Here is a 15,941-nt window from a genome sequence, read left to right on the forward strand (position 1 = left end):
TAGTTCGGTCAACTACCAGTCAACGCCTCTCTCGGCTCTCTAGCTGTCAAGCATTGTCTCTCATCTTCCTCTGTCAAAGGTTAACCAGCCGTCGATCCACCTATCTTCCTTTCATCTCCCTCTTCCAGCTTGGCTCTACCTGCCACCCACCTCCCTCTGTGTCATGTGCCTAGCACCCTGCTGATGCATCATCTAGCTAGCTATCCTCGTGGGCACATGGGCTCACGGCCGTGGCGCCCGCTGGGTCCACGCACTCAAGAAGGCGTGTCCGTGGCACTGAGCCTGGACTGACCGAAGGAAGACCTCTTCCATGGTGGTGACGGAGGCCCCGAAGCTCGCGATGCCCAGCTCCTTCTGCTGCTTCTCCAGCTTCGTGAAGAGCGCTTCAAACCTGCACGAAGAAGACGGGGCCGTCAGCCCCTTGGCAGGACCCCCTCCATCATTGTTCCCCAGCCACTGTGCAAAGGAGAGCAGATGCCCCTTGGAGCCCATGTGGTTTTGGAACAGGGGCTTCCATGGCTTAGGCTGCATCCCACCTGCTGCCTTGTGAGCACACTGGCTTCCCAGAGAGTCTCCTCTTACCACTATGGCATGCACTTAGAGGATATAATGAAGCAAAGGGAGAGGGAGCAGGTGGGTGGAGACTCGACCTCAGGGCAGAGCAGCACTTTCTAAGCATAAGACAGAAGAATTCCCAAAGGAAAAAAGACCAAGCTTCGTGGTCGGCTAGAGACCGGTGGAACCCCTAGGCCATGCCCGGAGTCACCCTTCAGACCCAGAATTGAGCTCACCTCCGTGGCTCACCTTTCAGCCCAAGGACAGACAGGCCTGTAAGGGAACAATCCCACCAGGCAGGTGGGCCAGCCTTTGGAAAACCGACCCTGGGACAGCAAAAGGATGGCCTTCCCCTGGGAGGACCCTCAGGAGGCAGGAGGGAGGACAGCGGGGTATGTCATGGACGTGTGTGTGCGTACAGGAGGGTGGAACTCAGGTGTGCTGTAAACCTTCATTCAAATAGCAGTAAAACACGCTGGCCTCCGAGCTGCCAGCCGGCCTAGGGGTAGAACAGACACCCTCCTCACTGCGGGGCATCCAGGCTGCGAGGGCACCGGAGGGGACGGGAGGGAGGTTTTAGGTGGGACTGTTCATCAGCAGTCTGGGGGAACAGACCGGTACGAGACACAGTGCTGGTGTGGAACTGTGCACCCACCTGCTGTGTCTGCCCTCTCTCCACGATGCTGGTGACTGTGCCCTCCTCGTGGGGGGCATCAGGAGTGATCAGTGCTAGCAGGTGATGTCAGAGAGCAGAGGAAGGCTTTCTCTGAGCCGAACCTGCGGTCCTCCCTCTCGGCGGCCCCTGAGGTGCCCTCTGCGGGCCGTACCTGTGTGTGCTCTCTTTGGGCAGGATGAAGGAGAGCTCAGCCCCGGCGTTGCTCTCCAGGGTGGCGCTGGGGACGTGCTGGTGGACCAGGCGGGCGATGGCCTCGGGTTTGCAGTGGGGCTCCTTGACGAGGGTCATGTGGTAGCCTGCGCCTGGGACCCGAGGCAGCCCTGTCAGCCGCTAGCTCAGCCGGAGCGGGCTTCTGCGCAGGTGGATGGTGCCCTGCTCGGACCTCGGTCCCTGTCCCTGTCCCCACTCCCCAGCTGAGGTGAGACGCCGGTACAGCTGGGTGGTGGGCACCACAGTGTGTCTGGGATGGGGGGCCCTGGGTTCCTAAGGAGCAGGCCTGCGTGCCGGGGTGACCCAGGTGCTGTGTGGGGATTCCCCTGGTCCCCGAGGAGTGACAGGCCGGTCAGCACTGTGTGAGCACAGGCTGTGACGCTGGGGGGCTGGCAGCCGGAGGGGAGACTGCGGCCTTGCTGAGCACCGCTCTGCGGCTTCTTGACACCGGCGTCCACGAAGTGGGGGCGACTATAAAGCCAAAGCCACCTCCCTCGAGTCGATTCTGACTCACAGTAACCCTGCAGGACAGAGTAGAACTGCCCCTCTGGGTTCCTGAGACAGTCACTCTGCACCAGAGCAGACAGACTCATCTTTCTCCTGCCGAGAGGCCAGGGGTTTTGAACCGCTGACCTGGTGGGTGGCCCAACAAGTCACCTACTGTGCCCCAGGGCTCCCTGGGCAATGACAGCATGAGGTGCCGATGGTGCAGGGTCCTCGAAGCTGGTGCAATAAAGGGGCTGCTGGTGGTGGCACGGACCATGGCAGCTTTCCTCACAACCCTCGCTGCCCCGCTTCCACATCTGCCCTCCCCCTCTCCTCTTCCCACCGTCCTGAGACAGGGCTGGCAGCGCAGGGCGGGGCGGACTGCATGGAGGCGGAAACGTGGCCTGGCCCTGGCTTTCAGTCTTGAGGTACAAGTACTGCTTCTCGATCCCCCAATCTCCTTTCCCGTCTCCTGCTACAGGAACAGGCTCTGGCCACCTGGGGCCTGATGGCTCTGGGCTCAGGCAGCCATGGGAGTGCAGGCCAGTGCGGCCAGGAGAGCCGGGGCTGTGTCGCTGATGCTGCTCACCACTGTGCCGGCTCGGGGCTCCCCAGTCTCTCCCCCCAGTGGACAAGCACCTGGCCGCTCTGAGTCTCCACAGACAACGGTGGGTGCTCTGGCCATGGCTGCCCAAATCCTAGCCAAGACGGACCCTGCTCTCACGGGCCCTCTGCCTGGCTCCAGGCTTCGCAGACTCCACAGGGAGGCTCCATGCCCACAAACTCAAGCCACTGCTGTCTATCCACTCTGCCTCACAGTGACCTGGCAGAAGGCCTGTGGGTTTCCGAGATGGGCACTCTTGGGGAGGAGAAACCCGCGTCTTTCCCCCACCGATCGGCTGGTGGTTTCAATCTGCGGACCATAGGGTATGCCACCCCACGTGCAGGGCTCCCGGACGCTCACCGTACTTCTGCTTGAGGAACAGCGAGGACCCGCAGCACTGCAGCTCCCCCTGTGCCATGATGGCGATGCGGTCCCCCAGCAGGTCGGCCTCGTCCATGAAGTGAGTGGTCAGCAGGATCGTGCGGTCACTCTTCTGCTGCTGGAGCAGGTCCCAGATGGCCCTCCGGGAGATGGCATCCATGCCCGAGGTGGGTTCGTCCAGCATCAGCACCTGAGGGCATAGGGCGGCCCCAGGAGGGGGCGGGGTCACGTGGGGCAGCCAGCCCCCACAGCCCTCAGCTAGACCACCCCCCGCAGGGTCTCCCCCCCACGGTGCCCGGGGGCTGCACCTTGGAGCCTCCAATGAGGGCGATACCAATGGACAGCTTGCGCTTCATGCCCCCACTGAGGAACTTGCTGGGGGCGTCCTGCTTGTCCTCCAGGTCCAGGATGCGCAGCATCCGCCTGACCTCCTCCCAGCACTTGTGCAGCGACAGGCCTTTCAGCTGCAATGGGGGCCACAGTGGTCAGGGGGCTCCGACTGGAGGCTGGCCCCAACATGTACAAGACACCCACCTGCCCAGAGAGACCCAGAAACCTACAGCCTCCAGAGTGGGATTGACAGAGAGGATTGTGTGCTGAACCAGGTCCACATGAGACCAAGAAGCCCTGGTGGCCACAAGGTCAGCAGTTCAGACCCACTGACTGCTCCGCAGGAGAAAGACGAAGCAGTCTGCTGTGGCAAGACGCCCTCTGGGTCAGTACTACACTCGCCTACTCGGCAGCAGCGGGCTAGACATCCCAAACCAAAGCCCCTGCCTCCGCCATGTCAGCCCCGTGCAGAGACTCGTGCAGCACAGGTTCCCAAACGTAGGAGCCTGCTGCTGCCCTCTTTTCCGGGGAAAAATGTAAAAAATGACTTGGTTTCTCCCCACCCACGCCCGCCCCACAATGAAAACTAGTACAGCCCATCACTCAGGATAAAGTGTAGGTATCCACCATGGCTGTCGACTCCTGTAAAGAGTGACCGTCTCAGAAACTTCCAGGGGCAGTTCTACGCTGTCCTATTGGGCAGCTTCGAGTCCGCGAAGACTTCGTGGCAGTAAGTTTGGTTTACCTGCTTCTGCAGGTGCCCTGGACCGTTCCAGCACTGTCCCCCAGGGGGCGATATCCCCCACTTTGGAAATGCTGCTGTAAAGGATTTGCAGGACTGAATCTTAGGGGCTCAGCCAGCCTCACCTTTCTGTATGGGAGCAGCTGGAGGGATTTGTGTTCCCAGGCTTACCCTGAACGGGCCAGAGGAGTGCTACCTCATGGAGGGCGTTCCTCCACAGCAGGAAAGCCAGCCTAGCACAGCATGCGAACCCACCAAACTCCAGACTCCCGCCACCAAGTCAGTGCTGACTCACAGCGACCCTACAGGACAGGGCAGAACTGCCCCTGTGTGCTTCTGAGGCTGTAACTCTTTACAGAAGTAGAAAGCTGAGTCTTTCTCTTCTGTGAACAGAGGGGAGGGGGAAACCCAGGGCAGTCAGGGGCCCTTCATAGGAGGCTGACAGACCCCCCACTCCCCTGCTGCCATACCCCTGGCCCGGAGACTTGGGGCCCTTCTGCAGGGCAGCGGGGTTGGGGGCGGGAGCAGCTCCAGGGTGAGGCTGCTAGGACACCGGAGCGCACGAGCAGTCTCCGTGGCTCCCTGGCTGCACACCTGGGCGTAGAAGTACAAGTGCTCTGCCACCGTCAGGTCGTCAAACAGGACATCGTGCTGGGGGCACAGCCCCAAGCTCTCCCGGATCCGAGGCATGTCCTGGGAGATCTCATACCCGCAGATGGACGCATGCCCGCTGCTGGGGGGGAAGAGGCCTAGGACCAAGCAGACACAGGCCCTTTGCTGACACAAGGACCCTACCCACCCGTGAGCTGTCGGTCGGCCTCCCCGATCTAGTGCTGTGTGGCACCTGCAGCTGGGGCTGGGGGAGAGAAGAGGGATGTGGGGAAGGTCCAGATCCCCTTAGAGGAGCTTGTGGGGAGGGCAGACATGCTACTAGCCAGCCTGTGTGGGGGGAGGAGCCGTGCTCTCCGCGCCCAGCCTCTGTGACAGTGCAGAAGGAGCAGGACATACAGGGTGCCACATGGGGGCAGCTGGGCACCTCAGGTCTCTGTGAAGAGGACCTGTTTCTGTCTGGCATGAGAAGCACCTTGTTTGCTCTGAATTGTCTGAGTGGGGGCCTTTCCCCAGGGGGCTGCAGGGAGGCGACTGTGCTGCAGGGTGGGAGAGCATGCCTCTCTTTCCTGCAGTCTAACAGAAGGGCCTGGGCGGGGGGTGGGGGGGGTGGCAAGAGGCCTGCCAGAACAGACAGGACGGGGACAGTGTCCTGGGCCCAGCTCACCTGTGAGCAAGTACAGGGTGGCGACTGGTCTCCCTGGCCCAGCACACCCATGGACAGGACCGGGCAGACTGCCTGACCTGGCTCACCTGTGAGCACATATAGGGCAGTGAATGGTCTCCCGGCTCACCCGTGAGCATGGACAGAGTGGTGGTCTTCCCAGCACCATTGTGCCCCAGCAAGACGGTGATCTGGCCTTCATACAGGTTCAGGTTCAAATCCTTGACGGCTGTCTTGCCCTTACTCCCGACTCTGTACACCTGCAGGAGGTAGAGGACCACCTTGTACTACCCAGGGACTGGGCACACTTCACCCCACCAGCACTCCCTCTAGGCAGGCAGACCAGTGCCCAGGAGGCTCGGACTCAGTTGAGAGATGGCTCAGAGGGTGAGGGGGGGTGGGTCCCTAGTTACACCTGGCTCCTTCCTGTGCCACAGCCTGCAGGTGCAGGAGGCCCAGGCCCTGGGACTGAGGGAGGTGCCTGGCAGGGAGCCGGTTGAGTGGGACAGTGCCCGTAGTATGGGTACAGGCACTGGGGTGCCACATGCTCTGGAAGAGGGTCTGAGAGTGGGAGGACTCTTGCCAGCAGGGGAGTGCACTGCCCAGCGCTGCAGCCTCGGCCCTGAGTGTCGGACAGGGAGGTGGCACCTTGGACAAATGCTTGATCTTGATCCCAGCCACCAGGTCTTCAGGCTCGGCTTCGAAGAACTCCGACCTGAGTGCTTTCTCCGGGTCTTTGTCCTCATCCTCTTTGGCTAGGGCGGTCCTGGGGCTGCCGCACCAGTAGGAAGGCTAGGATGGAGACAGGTGGCCACTAGTGCCTGCTGGGACGTACGCTCCAGGGTCCCCACTCCCCGCACCAGGCAGCGCCATCAGAACTCACCAGGAGGAAAAAGTACCAGGGCTGGGGCACCCCGAACTGGCCCGGGAAGACGGCCTCCACGTACCAGGCCACCAGGCCGTAGAGGACAGAGTCCAGAAGTAGCATGCCCAGCACCTGCCCGAATGAGAAGTCGTCGTCCACATTGACCGGAGTCAGGAGGTCGCGCCACTGTAGGCCAGTGCCTGGAAGACACATGGGGCGACGGTGGGGTGGGTGGCCTTGGCAGAGGGCGTGAGTTCATGTGAGGGCAGGCTGCCACGCCAAGGGCAGCTTGGCTCTCCCATCCGATTGTTTGGCATCTCTGTAAGCGCCTTCCAGTCTTTGGGGCAAGAGTTTTACAACCATTAACTCACTGTGTGTGCGCACACGCACGACTGAGGCTACAGCTGACATTGCACCGAAGTGCACCCAGTAGAACTCTGCAAACAGGAGTATTCCGGACGTGTTGGAAGCAGAAAGAACAGAGCATCACCGGTTTGTCACTGTCCCGCCCGCCTGGGAGCTGGCCCCAGAGTCCCCGCTGCTGCCTGACCCGGCTGGACTCAGCGGAGGGCCTGAGGGCTCGTCCATTGGAAGACGCTCACTGCACAGCGCTTACAAAAGGGAGTCGGGTTTCATGAGGCCTGGGGCTCAAGCCTCTCTGTGAATGGTGGTTGAGAACGTATTTGGACCCTGGAAGGAGGCTGTTCCTGTGCAGGGGCTACCAATCCTGAGCGACGGTGCCGGTGGCAAATGTCAAAGGTCAAGCACATCTGTCCTGGAAGAAGTACAGCCGGAATGCTCCCTGGAGGCCAGGAGGGTGAGACTGTCTCAGTACTTTGCACATGCTGTCAGGAGACACTAGTCCCTGGAGAAGGACATCATGCTTGGTAAAGTAGAGGGGGCACTGAAAAAGAGGAAGGCCCTGGACTAGATGGAGGGATGCCGTGGCTGTGACCATGAGCTCCCACATGAACCCCCCGTGAGGCTGGCGCAGGAGCAGGAGCGGGTGGGGTTTCGCTCAGTTGTACGTCAGGTTGCTATGAGTCGAAACCGGCTGGGTGGCACCTAACACCAACCCATTACAGACATGCTTCTAAACACAGAAATATGAGGTGGCTTTTCAAGAGCTGTGGGATAATTCCACACTCCAGACTGCCCTCCCTTTCTCTTGCAGAGCGACCAGTAGCTTTGAACTGCTGATCTTGTGGCCACTACGCCACCAGGGTGTCTCTCGGGCCCCCCGCACATGTAAACTATGTTGGCTGTGGTAGCATTTGAACAGGTGTGAAACACTGCAGGGTGGCCCAAATGGGACAGAGGCAGGAAGTAAACCCATGTTGGCACTGCTACACTTGCTCAAGGGTGTGTGCTCGCATGTGTGTGTTGACCACAGACCCCAGATATGCACGGTACAACACATGGTGAGCCTGCACGCTCACCAGAGACCGCGTTGAAAACCTAGAGGCGGGAAGAGAGTGGCTTGTGCGCTCTTGAACCCTGGCAATAGGCAGGCAGATGCTGATGGATTTCCGGGGTACCTCCAGGAGCCTGCTGTGTGGGCCTGCCACCACTTGGACATGCCTGGGGATCCCCAGGTTGGCGGGGGCCTCCTTGCTGGTGGTGAGGAGCAAGGGCGCTCACCTTTGGCTTCGAACTTGCCGATGAGCTGGGCGCCCATGGCCATGGCCACGTTGGAGAGGAGGCAGGAGAGCAGCTTCTGGCTGAGGGCCATCCAGTTGTAGCGGGGCGCCACGAAGAAGTAGGGGATGTAGGTGAAGAAGTAGAGGAAGCCGCCAATGGCCGCCGCCATGTTGGCTGCAGGTGGGTTGTGGGGAGAAGGGCAGGCGTGGTACAGAAGGGATCTAGCCTGGACCAGCTGCCCCGGCCCTCCCCTTGCCTCCTGGCCACCTCCTGTGCCCCTGTGCAGGAGACCCTGTGGTGGTCTCTCGAGCCCTAGCCTGGACACCATGTCCAGCAGCCCCTTTGATGCCGGTGAGTTGTACAGAGGCCACTGTGCCCCTCTTGGCTTCAGGAGCTGTGTCAGGGGCCTGGGAGCAACGGGGGGCATGGGTGACTGACCTTTGCTGAAGAAGGTGCTGACCATGAAGCTGAAGGAGATGGAGGAGATGGAGAAGCACAGCAGGAAGACCAGCACCAGGGACGGGTCGCTGTGGGTCAGCACCGCCACGTCCTTCTTCACCTGTCAGACGCCCATGGGTCAGCTGCACTGACAGCCTGGTGGGCCAGCGTGTGGGTGGGGAGCAGCAGGGTGCATGCAAATGCCCCGCCCCCAGTCACATGGGACGCAGAGGTGGACAGGAGGCTCCTGCTGCCCTCAGCAATGCCCAGGGTGGCCCCCACCACCTCAACCAGCACCATGAGGGTGCAGGTGCTCCCTTGACACAGAAGCCAGATGCTTGCCTTGACACAGAAGAGCAGGGTCATGAAAGCGCTGGCGATGAGGAGGAGGAGGAAGGCCATGATGAACCAGGCGCTCCAGTGCAGCCAGCTGCTCAGCCCCATCATGCGCATGTACTCCTGGGGGGGGGGGGGGGGGCGCACATCACAGGCCAGCCAAGGTGGCTGGCGAGAACCAGGCCAGAAGTGGCAGGACAGCCAGGTGGTGGACAGAGGCAGACCCCAGTCTGACCGCCCCATGGCTCAGCTGGCGAGGAGGAGCCTGGGCACACCCACAAGGACAGCCTCACTCGGTGCCCAGCAGAGGCCCCCCCCACTGGGACATCGCACAGCAGCACAACCAATTTTGCAGAATGTTCTTTGTTGTTGCGATTGCGTGCCCAAGACTGTACTTCGCTCGCTAGGTGATGAGACCAGTCTTCCGGGGCTCGGCCTTATGCGGTGAGCAATCCTACCAGAGAAGCACGCATTCCTTAAGACAGCGGCGCTTGCCCAGGGAGAAGGCTCGGAAGGCGGGCAGGGAGGCGAAAGGACACAGAGAAGGCCAAGGAGGAGGAATGGGGCCACGCTGCGGGATTGTAACCGATGGCACAAACAGAATGCGTATGAATTGCCGGACGGAAAACCAACTTGCTCTGTAAACTTTCACCCAAATCCCAAGAACAGGTTAGAACAAACCAGAAAGCACAACACACGAAAAAAGACGAGGGAACCAGTCAGATGTGAGAACCGGCTCCCAGGACGGTTTCGGAGGCTGCTGGAGTCGGTGCAGTCTCCCTGGGAGGGTCGGTTCGCGTCTCCATGGTCAAGATTCAGCTGAGTAAATCCATTTTCTCTGATCCATTGGGGAAAAGAGCTCCAAGGAGCCCTGGTGGCCCCATGGTTAAGCGCTCGGCTGCTAACTGCAAGGCTGAAGTTCGAACTCACGCAGCAGCTCCTCGGGAGAAAAATCTGGTGATTTGCTCCCCAAAAGATTAGCTAATTAAAACGAAACAAACAAAAACCCAACCCAAGCCCAATGCTGTCACGTTGGTCATGCCGCACGGTGACCCAATAGGGCAGAGCAGCACTGCTGCACTGGGTTTCCAAGGCGGGCATCTACAGAGACCGACGCCACATCTTTCTCCCAAGAGCAGCTGGTGGGCTCAAACTGCTGACCTTCCGAGTATCAGCTGAGCATCCAACCACTATATAGCCAGGCTCCCTGCCTGCCAAGATGACAGGCAAGAAGGCCTACGGGGCAGCGCTGCTCTGTCACTGGGGCCCTAAGGAGTCAGAATCAACTCGACGGCACCAGCAACGAGTGCTCACGGCGACAAGGATGGAGACAGTCTGGGCCCCCACCGAGACCTGCCACCACGTCTTTGCTCGCTCTCCCGAAGGCTCACCTTGAGTTTCCTCTCCTTCTCCCGCACGACAGCCCGGATGATGCTGAGTGAGGTGTAGGTGAAGCTCAGCATGAGCAGCAGGGGGAGCTGGTACTGGATGGCAACCAGGAAGGGATCCGAGATGAACGGTGGGTACGGGAACCTCTTTGCGATCACGGTGACCTTCTCCAGCAGCTGGTGCGCAGAGGTGTTGGCATGGTACTGCATGATGGCTCTGTCCACGGCGTGCTGCACCGCCAGGAAGCCTTCCCGGATGTAGCCTGTGTTGCAAAGCAAAGGTCAAACACCTGAGGAACCATGTGCGGAGTGGCACACAGGGTCCTCTGGAGAGGGCCACAACGGATGGCCGCCTGTGGCAGTAGGTGGTGTCCTCGACTGTCCCTTCCCTTCTCCAAAGGACACCCATCAGAGTCCAGCCGTGACAGCCAGAGAAGCAGAGCTCCTGTTGCGTCCACTCGCACCCTTGAGGTGAACTGGGCTGGACAGGGCCTTCTTGCCCTGAATAGGATTGGTGGGATTGCTCAGGGTAGGAGCACACTAGGTTAGGTGGGGGTGGGAGTGGAAGGCAGGGATGAATGAGCAACGGGTCACCATTTCTAGTGAGAGGTGATGGGGGTGGGAAAAGGGATCACCGAGAGACCGTGCCTCTGCGGGGTCGGGACGGGAGGGAAGGGGGCTCAGGCAGCAAGAAGGCCTTGGTCAGCAAGGCAGCTTTTTGGTGCTGCTGTAACAAATGATCTCGCTCAGTGAGTGAAAACAACAGGGATTATCCTGCAGGTCAGCAGGTGATGCGTCTGTCCTACATTTCAGGTCCATGGCCATCCAGTCCTCTGTACCCTGCGGACCAAGGTGCGACCGCCCAGGCTGTCCTCCTGGCAGAAGCGGACGGTGTGTCTTTCCCTCGGGGCCGCTGGTGGGTTCGGACCACTGACTTTTCAGTTAGCAGCCACCAGGGCTCCCGATGTCGGTCTCATTCCTTCTGGAGACTCCAGGGGAACATGCATTTCTTGCCTCTTCGAGCTTCCAGAGGCTGCTGCGTCCCTTGGCCCATGGCCCCTTTCTTGCGTCCCTTGGCCCATGGCCCCTTTCTTGACTGGCAATGCCAGGCGCCTTCCTCTGCATCACACGTCCCCTGGTGGTTACAGGGGGTTACGTACGCGGTGGCCAACTGAGCAGTCACTGGTTGGAGCCCACCAGCTGCTCCAGAGGGGAACGCTGCCTGCTTCCCTTAAAATGACAGCCTTGGGGATTCTGTGGGGGCATCCACGCTTCCTGGGGGGCCGCTGGGAAGGAGAATGAAGTAGACAATCAGGTAGCAAGGAGGGTGTGCTTGGCTGGTGGCCACCCTGGTCATCCAGGAAACCTCCCTGTGGTAAGGTCATCCGAGGGGCACCCTCAGTTCCATCTGCAAGCTACTCGGTCCTTTGCCATGCAACGGGCACACGCACAGGTTACGAGGGGCAACAGGCGAACACAGAGCTGTGGTCATTCGGTGCCAGTGAACCGGTTCCAGCTCACAGTGACCCTGAGTGCGACAGTGACACATGCTGGCCCCACCCCCTCCTCACCATTGCTCACGTGTGTGAGCCCACTGCCGCAGCTACCGGGTCCATCGCCGCCCCCCGCCCCCTGAGAACTTTCTTTTTTTCACTGAAGCTCCACATGACGAAGCGTGATGTCTTTTTCCCGGGGCTGGTCCTGCTTCTCAGATGATTTGCTCAGCAAATACACTGACGATGGCCTTGATGCACCCTGCTTTTCCCAACCACCCCCCACAGCCACCTCGGTTCTGGGGCACGACTGTCTCTTGGCCGGTGAACAGGTTCTGTGTACAGGAGCGTGACGACGCGCTCTACAATTCCCATTCTTCTCAGCGCGGTCCAGGTTGTCGTGACCGACTGTCTCGTGAACAGACAACAGACTCTTCTAGTGGAGAGGGCCTGCGTGCTGGCTTTTAGAGCAGGGAGGAGTGGTAACCTGGGGACAGGCCCCCCCAATCCTGAGTGAGGCTTGGGAAGACTGAACCCGAGGAACAAGTGGGGCGTGGCATGGGGTCAGCTGTGGCTGAGTCAAATCTGACTCAGGGTGGCCCGTAGGCAGCAGGCCTGGCCTCCAGCAAGCCCCTAGGCGAGGGTGAGCACACTGTCCAGTGTACAACCGAGCGTGTCGCCCAGGGAGCAGAGGTAGCCTGGGTCCCTGAACCTGATCCCCTGAAGACTCCGGGTGCAGGTGTGGGAGTGTGAGAGTGGCTGCCCTTCATCCCCACTGCTCCGCCTGCCCCTTACCAGGCTCCCCGCCATCTGCAGCCGCGGGCTCCCTGGGGCCCAGGGTTGGGAAGAGCGGGAACAGGGAGGTGGTGTGCCAGCCCTGTGTCTCCTTCAAGAAGAAGGAGCCTGCCTTGGTCCACATGTAGTTCCTTCGAGTGTAGCTGAAGCGCAGGTGGTACCTCACCTACAAAGAGGAAACAGGGTGTGAGGGGGGCTCACCAAGGTGAACATGCTCCTCCCCTCCTCGTTCCTCCCACCCCATGTGTCCAGGAGGCTTGGCATGTCCGCATGGACCCAGGGTGGGCACCAGGAGCCCCACACAGGCACCCCTAGGACGGAGAGGGGTGTCTCTGAGCAGTTCTCTCAGCCACTTGCATGGTAGGTCCTCCATAATCCCCCACTGGAACCCCTGGTGGGTTGCCAAGACCATTCTAGAAGGACTTGACTGTTTCCCAGAGAAAACCCTTGCCTTTCTCATCCCTCCTGCACGTCCACCTTTCTTGTTCATACAAAACCAGAGCCTGAATGCCCCATTCTCCTCAGGTTTCTGCTCCTTCCTCTCCGTGCCCTGACCCCACATACAGAGGCTTTACCTTTGCCCAAATGCAAGCACCAGGTGACTTCCCAACCTGCTGGGGCCCTGCCACCTGGGCCCTGGGGGCGAGTCTCAGATCTGTCTGCTAGTGGGTAGACGTTTCTGGGGCAGGGTGGTCGCTTCCATCAGCAGCACCAGCAAGGAGGGGAGACGCTCACCGCCAGCGGCAGGGGGTCCCGGCTGTGGTTGAAGGCATGCTCAAACACCACGGCGGCCAGCACGCTGGAGGAGCCGTTGTCATACTTGATGTAGTCCTCGAAGTCCCTCTCCGAGGGGAAGCCCCGGACTGTGGGGAGAACGAACCACCGCACAGGGCTGTTGGCAGGTCACAGACCACCCTCTCTGAGCTGCTGGAGGTCCTGTCCCAGGCACGGTGGGACTGGACCTCTGTGACCTCTGAACCTCTGTGACCTCTGGACCTCTGTTTTTCTCAGCTGGTTTTGAAGCTGACACCCGGCTTTCCTTCCCGGTCTTTCGCTGGCTGCAAGATTCGCTGAAACACTCTCAGCCTCATGGCAACACTCATGTCTGCTGGGATGCGGGGTGGGGATGCAACTGTGGTCTCCCACGGGGAAGGCGAGAATCCAACGACGGGGACACCGGGACCCTGACAAACGCCCCTGCTTTAGTGTTGACCCAACTGACAGAGACCCCACCTGGCACAGAATAGGAGCTTTGGGACTGTTTTTTAAGCAGCCCTCGTGGTGTAGTGGTTACGAGTTGGGCTTCGATTCACAAGGTCCACAGTTTGAAACCCCCAGTTGCTCTGTGGGAGACAGACGGGGCTCTCCACTCCTTGCTACGGTGACAGACAGTCTTGGAAACTCACAGGGGCGGTTCTACCCTCTCCTACAGGGTTGCTGTGAGTTGGCATTGACTGTGAGTTTGGGTTTCTGAGTGTTTGGACCTACCAACCGCTCCCTGGGTGAGAGGTGGGGCGGTCTGCTCCCATCCGGGTTCACAGCTCTGGAAGCCCCAAGGGTAGAGCAAATCTACTCTGGCCTGTCGGGCTGTTGAGAGTTGGAATCAACCCCAGGGTGCTGGTTTGGGGCTCTCAGTCTTGATGGCAGCCCATCGCCAGGCCTTTCTTCCGTGGCACAGCTGGGTGGATGTGATGCTCCAACTTCCCAGCACGCAGCTGGTTGCTAACACTTGCGTGCACTCACTACCCAGGGGAGTTTCCCCAGGCTTCTGTAAGCCTTTCCTCAGTTACATGTGAGTTTCCGTGCTGGGTGCACACAGCTCCACCAGGGCCAGCCACGGGGCAGCGGCTTCCTGCTGGCACCCGTAAGGGGTTGGACAAACCCACAGCCCTCCTCCGGGCAGGAAGCCACCTGGCCGGGTTCTGCAGCACGGGTCAGCATGCCTACCTCGTCACCACAATGAGGTGCTTTAAAACCTCAGTGGATGCTCCTCTCTCTGAGGTCCTTGCCACGGCCCAGGTCCCTTTTCACGGCAAGGCTTGACTGGGATCGTAGAGTGAGGGACCGGACTGTTTGCTAAACTGAATGGCACAGCCCTCGGGGAAGTGCTGCCAAAGCAAAAGGCAGGGAGGGGAGGAGGACAGTAGTTTTTAAATTTTACTTTATTAAAAAAAAACGTTTTAGGCTGAATGGAAAGAGCTAGGAAGTTTCTCGCAGTGGGCTTGCGTCTTCTTACATGCCCTCTTGACTGGCACTCAGGTCTCTTCTTCACCCCAAAACTCAGCTCCCCGTCCTCGAGTCAGTTCTGGCTCGTGGTGACCCTATAGGAGGAGGCAGAACTGCCCCATGGGCCTCTGGGACTGCAGACCTGCCCTGGGGCAGACAGCCTCATCTTCCTCCCACAGAGCCGCTGATGGCTTTGAACAGCTAATCAAGAAGTTAGCAGCCCAAGGCATAACCCACTATATCACCGGGGTCCTTTTTTTTAAATACATAAATTAAGCCCTAAAATGGCTTAATTAAAGAAAACAGAAATTTGGTTTTGAGGTTGCTGTTGGGCAGACACACAGAACATACACCTTTTCAACTGTGTCTACATGGGCAGTGCAGCCACACTAGTGGCATTCCTGCAGCTGTGCGGCCATTCCCACCCTCCCCCTCTGAGCTGCTCCTCCCTCAGGGACATAAACTGCTGCCCCCCTAAGCTCCCATATAACCTTTCAAGTTGCCGTGGTCCATTTGATCCCCGTTAGGCCGTCCTTAAAAAAGCACAATGCTCAAGGCAGGCCTTCTTTAAAAAAATGAGTTAAGCTAAACTATTTAAGCCCTGGTGGTGGTGTGGGTTACACATTAGGCTGCAAACCTCAAGGTCAACAGTTCAAGCCCACCAACAGTTCCGAGGGAGAAAGATGAGGCTGTCTGCATCTGTACGGCTTGGCCGACTCAGAAACCTACAGGGGCAGCCCCACCCTGTCTGTCCTACAGGATCTCTAGGAGTCAGAACTGACTTCATGGAAGTGGGCTTGTTTGTTTTCAAGCTAAGCTGTTATTTGACTTTTAGCAGATTTAACTGACTGCCTCTGGGTTGACTGACTCATAGTGACCCTCTAAGGCAGGGTAGGACGGCCTCTGTGGGTTTCTGAGACTGTACCTCTGTACAGCAGGTAGAAAGTCTCGTCTTTCTCCGGTGGAGTGTCTTGTGGTTTTGCACTGCTGATCTTGGGGTTAGCAGTCAAACTTGTGACTGCTGTGCTCCGGGCTCCTCTTTAGAAGCCATAGGAGCAGGGATGTTTGTTCGTGGCTGAGAAGACACACACTAATTGCACGCACAGTTCCCACAGGGATGTTTCAGCAGCCACCCTCGTGTGCCTACTGAGTTGTCCCTCTCCCACCAGCTGATGCCCTGAGGCCCCATCGATGCTCAAAGTCCAAAGCGAGCCCTTACAGGCAGTTCATTTCAGAGCTGCCCCAGTGGGGAACCCCAGCCTGGCTGAGGCTCCCTGTGATTTCTGCTAGACTGTGATCAGGCTTTGTGTTTACAGCATTTGGCCCCTCGGTTATCCAAAGGGCACCCTCTCTTCACTGAGCTGGGTGTTGCCGAAGCATCACCCTGTTTATTGTCCACTGGTCCCTGATGACATGGGATCCATGGTGGCCGGGATCTCACCCCCATCCAGACACTGAGAAGCCCCGGGACCTATCCAGGATGACCCAGTACCCAAGACAAG

The 15,941-nt window shown here is 59.3% G+C and overlaps 1 protein-coding gene across 1 annotated transcript in view; it reads right to left on the reverse strand.

The window, feature by feature from the left end:
- ABCA3 (ATP binding cassette subfamily A member 3) overlaps positions 1-15,941 on the reverse strand; it is a 50,290-nt gene that overhangs the window by 8,457 nt on the left and 25,892 nt on the right. The window contains exons 7-20 of the mRNA XM_004706163.2: positions 12,949-13,076; positions 12,214-12,379; positions 9,929-10,188; positions 8,544-8,660; positions 8,202-8,322; positions 7,764-7,937; positions 6,141-6,322; positions 5,906-6,049; positions 5,388-5,517; positions 4,579-4,733; positions 3,221-3,376; positions 2,892-3,102; positions 1,383-1,533; positions 293-391 (exon numbers count right to left, since the gene is read on the reverse strand). Coding sequence (XP_004706220.1) covers positions 293-391; positions 1,383-1,533; positions 2,892-3,102; positions 3,221-3,376; positions 4,579-4,733; positions 5,388-5,517; positions 5,906-6,049; positions 6,141-6,322; positions 7,764-7,937; positions 8,202-8,322; positions 8,544-8,660; positions 9,929-10,188; positions 12,214-12,379; positions 12,949-13,076 — 2,194 coding nt within the window. The remainder of the gene's footprint in view (positions 1-292; positions 392-1,382; positions 1,534-2,891; positions 3,103-3,220; positions 3,377-4,578; positions 4,734-5,387; positions 5,518-5,905; positions 6,050-6,140; positions 6,323-7,763; positions 7,938-8,201; positions 8,323-8,543; positions 8,661-9,928; positions 10,189-12,213; positions 12,380-12,948; positions 13,077-15,941) is intronic.

This window comes from Echinops telfairi, unplaced genomic scaffold, assembly GCF_000313985.2.
Source record: "Echinops telfairi isolate 266 unplaced genomic scaffold, ASM31398v2 ScPeMD7_5;HRSCAF=22, whole genome shotgun sequence".
In the NCBI taxonomy this organism is placed as follows: domain Eukaryota; kingdom Metazoa; phylum Chordata; class Mammalia; order Afrosoricida; family Tenrecidae; genus Echinops; species Echinops telfairi.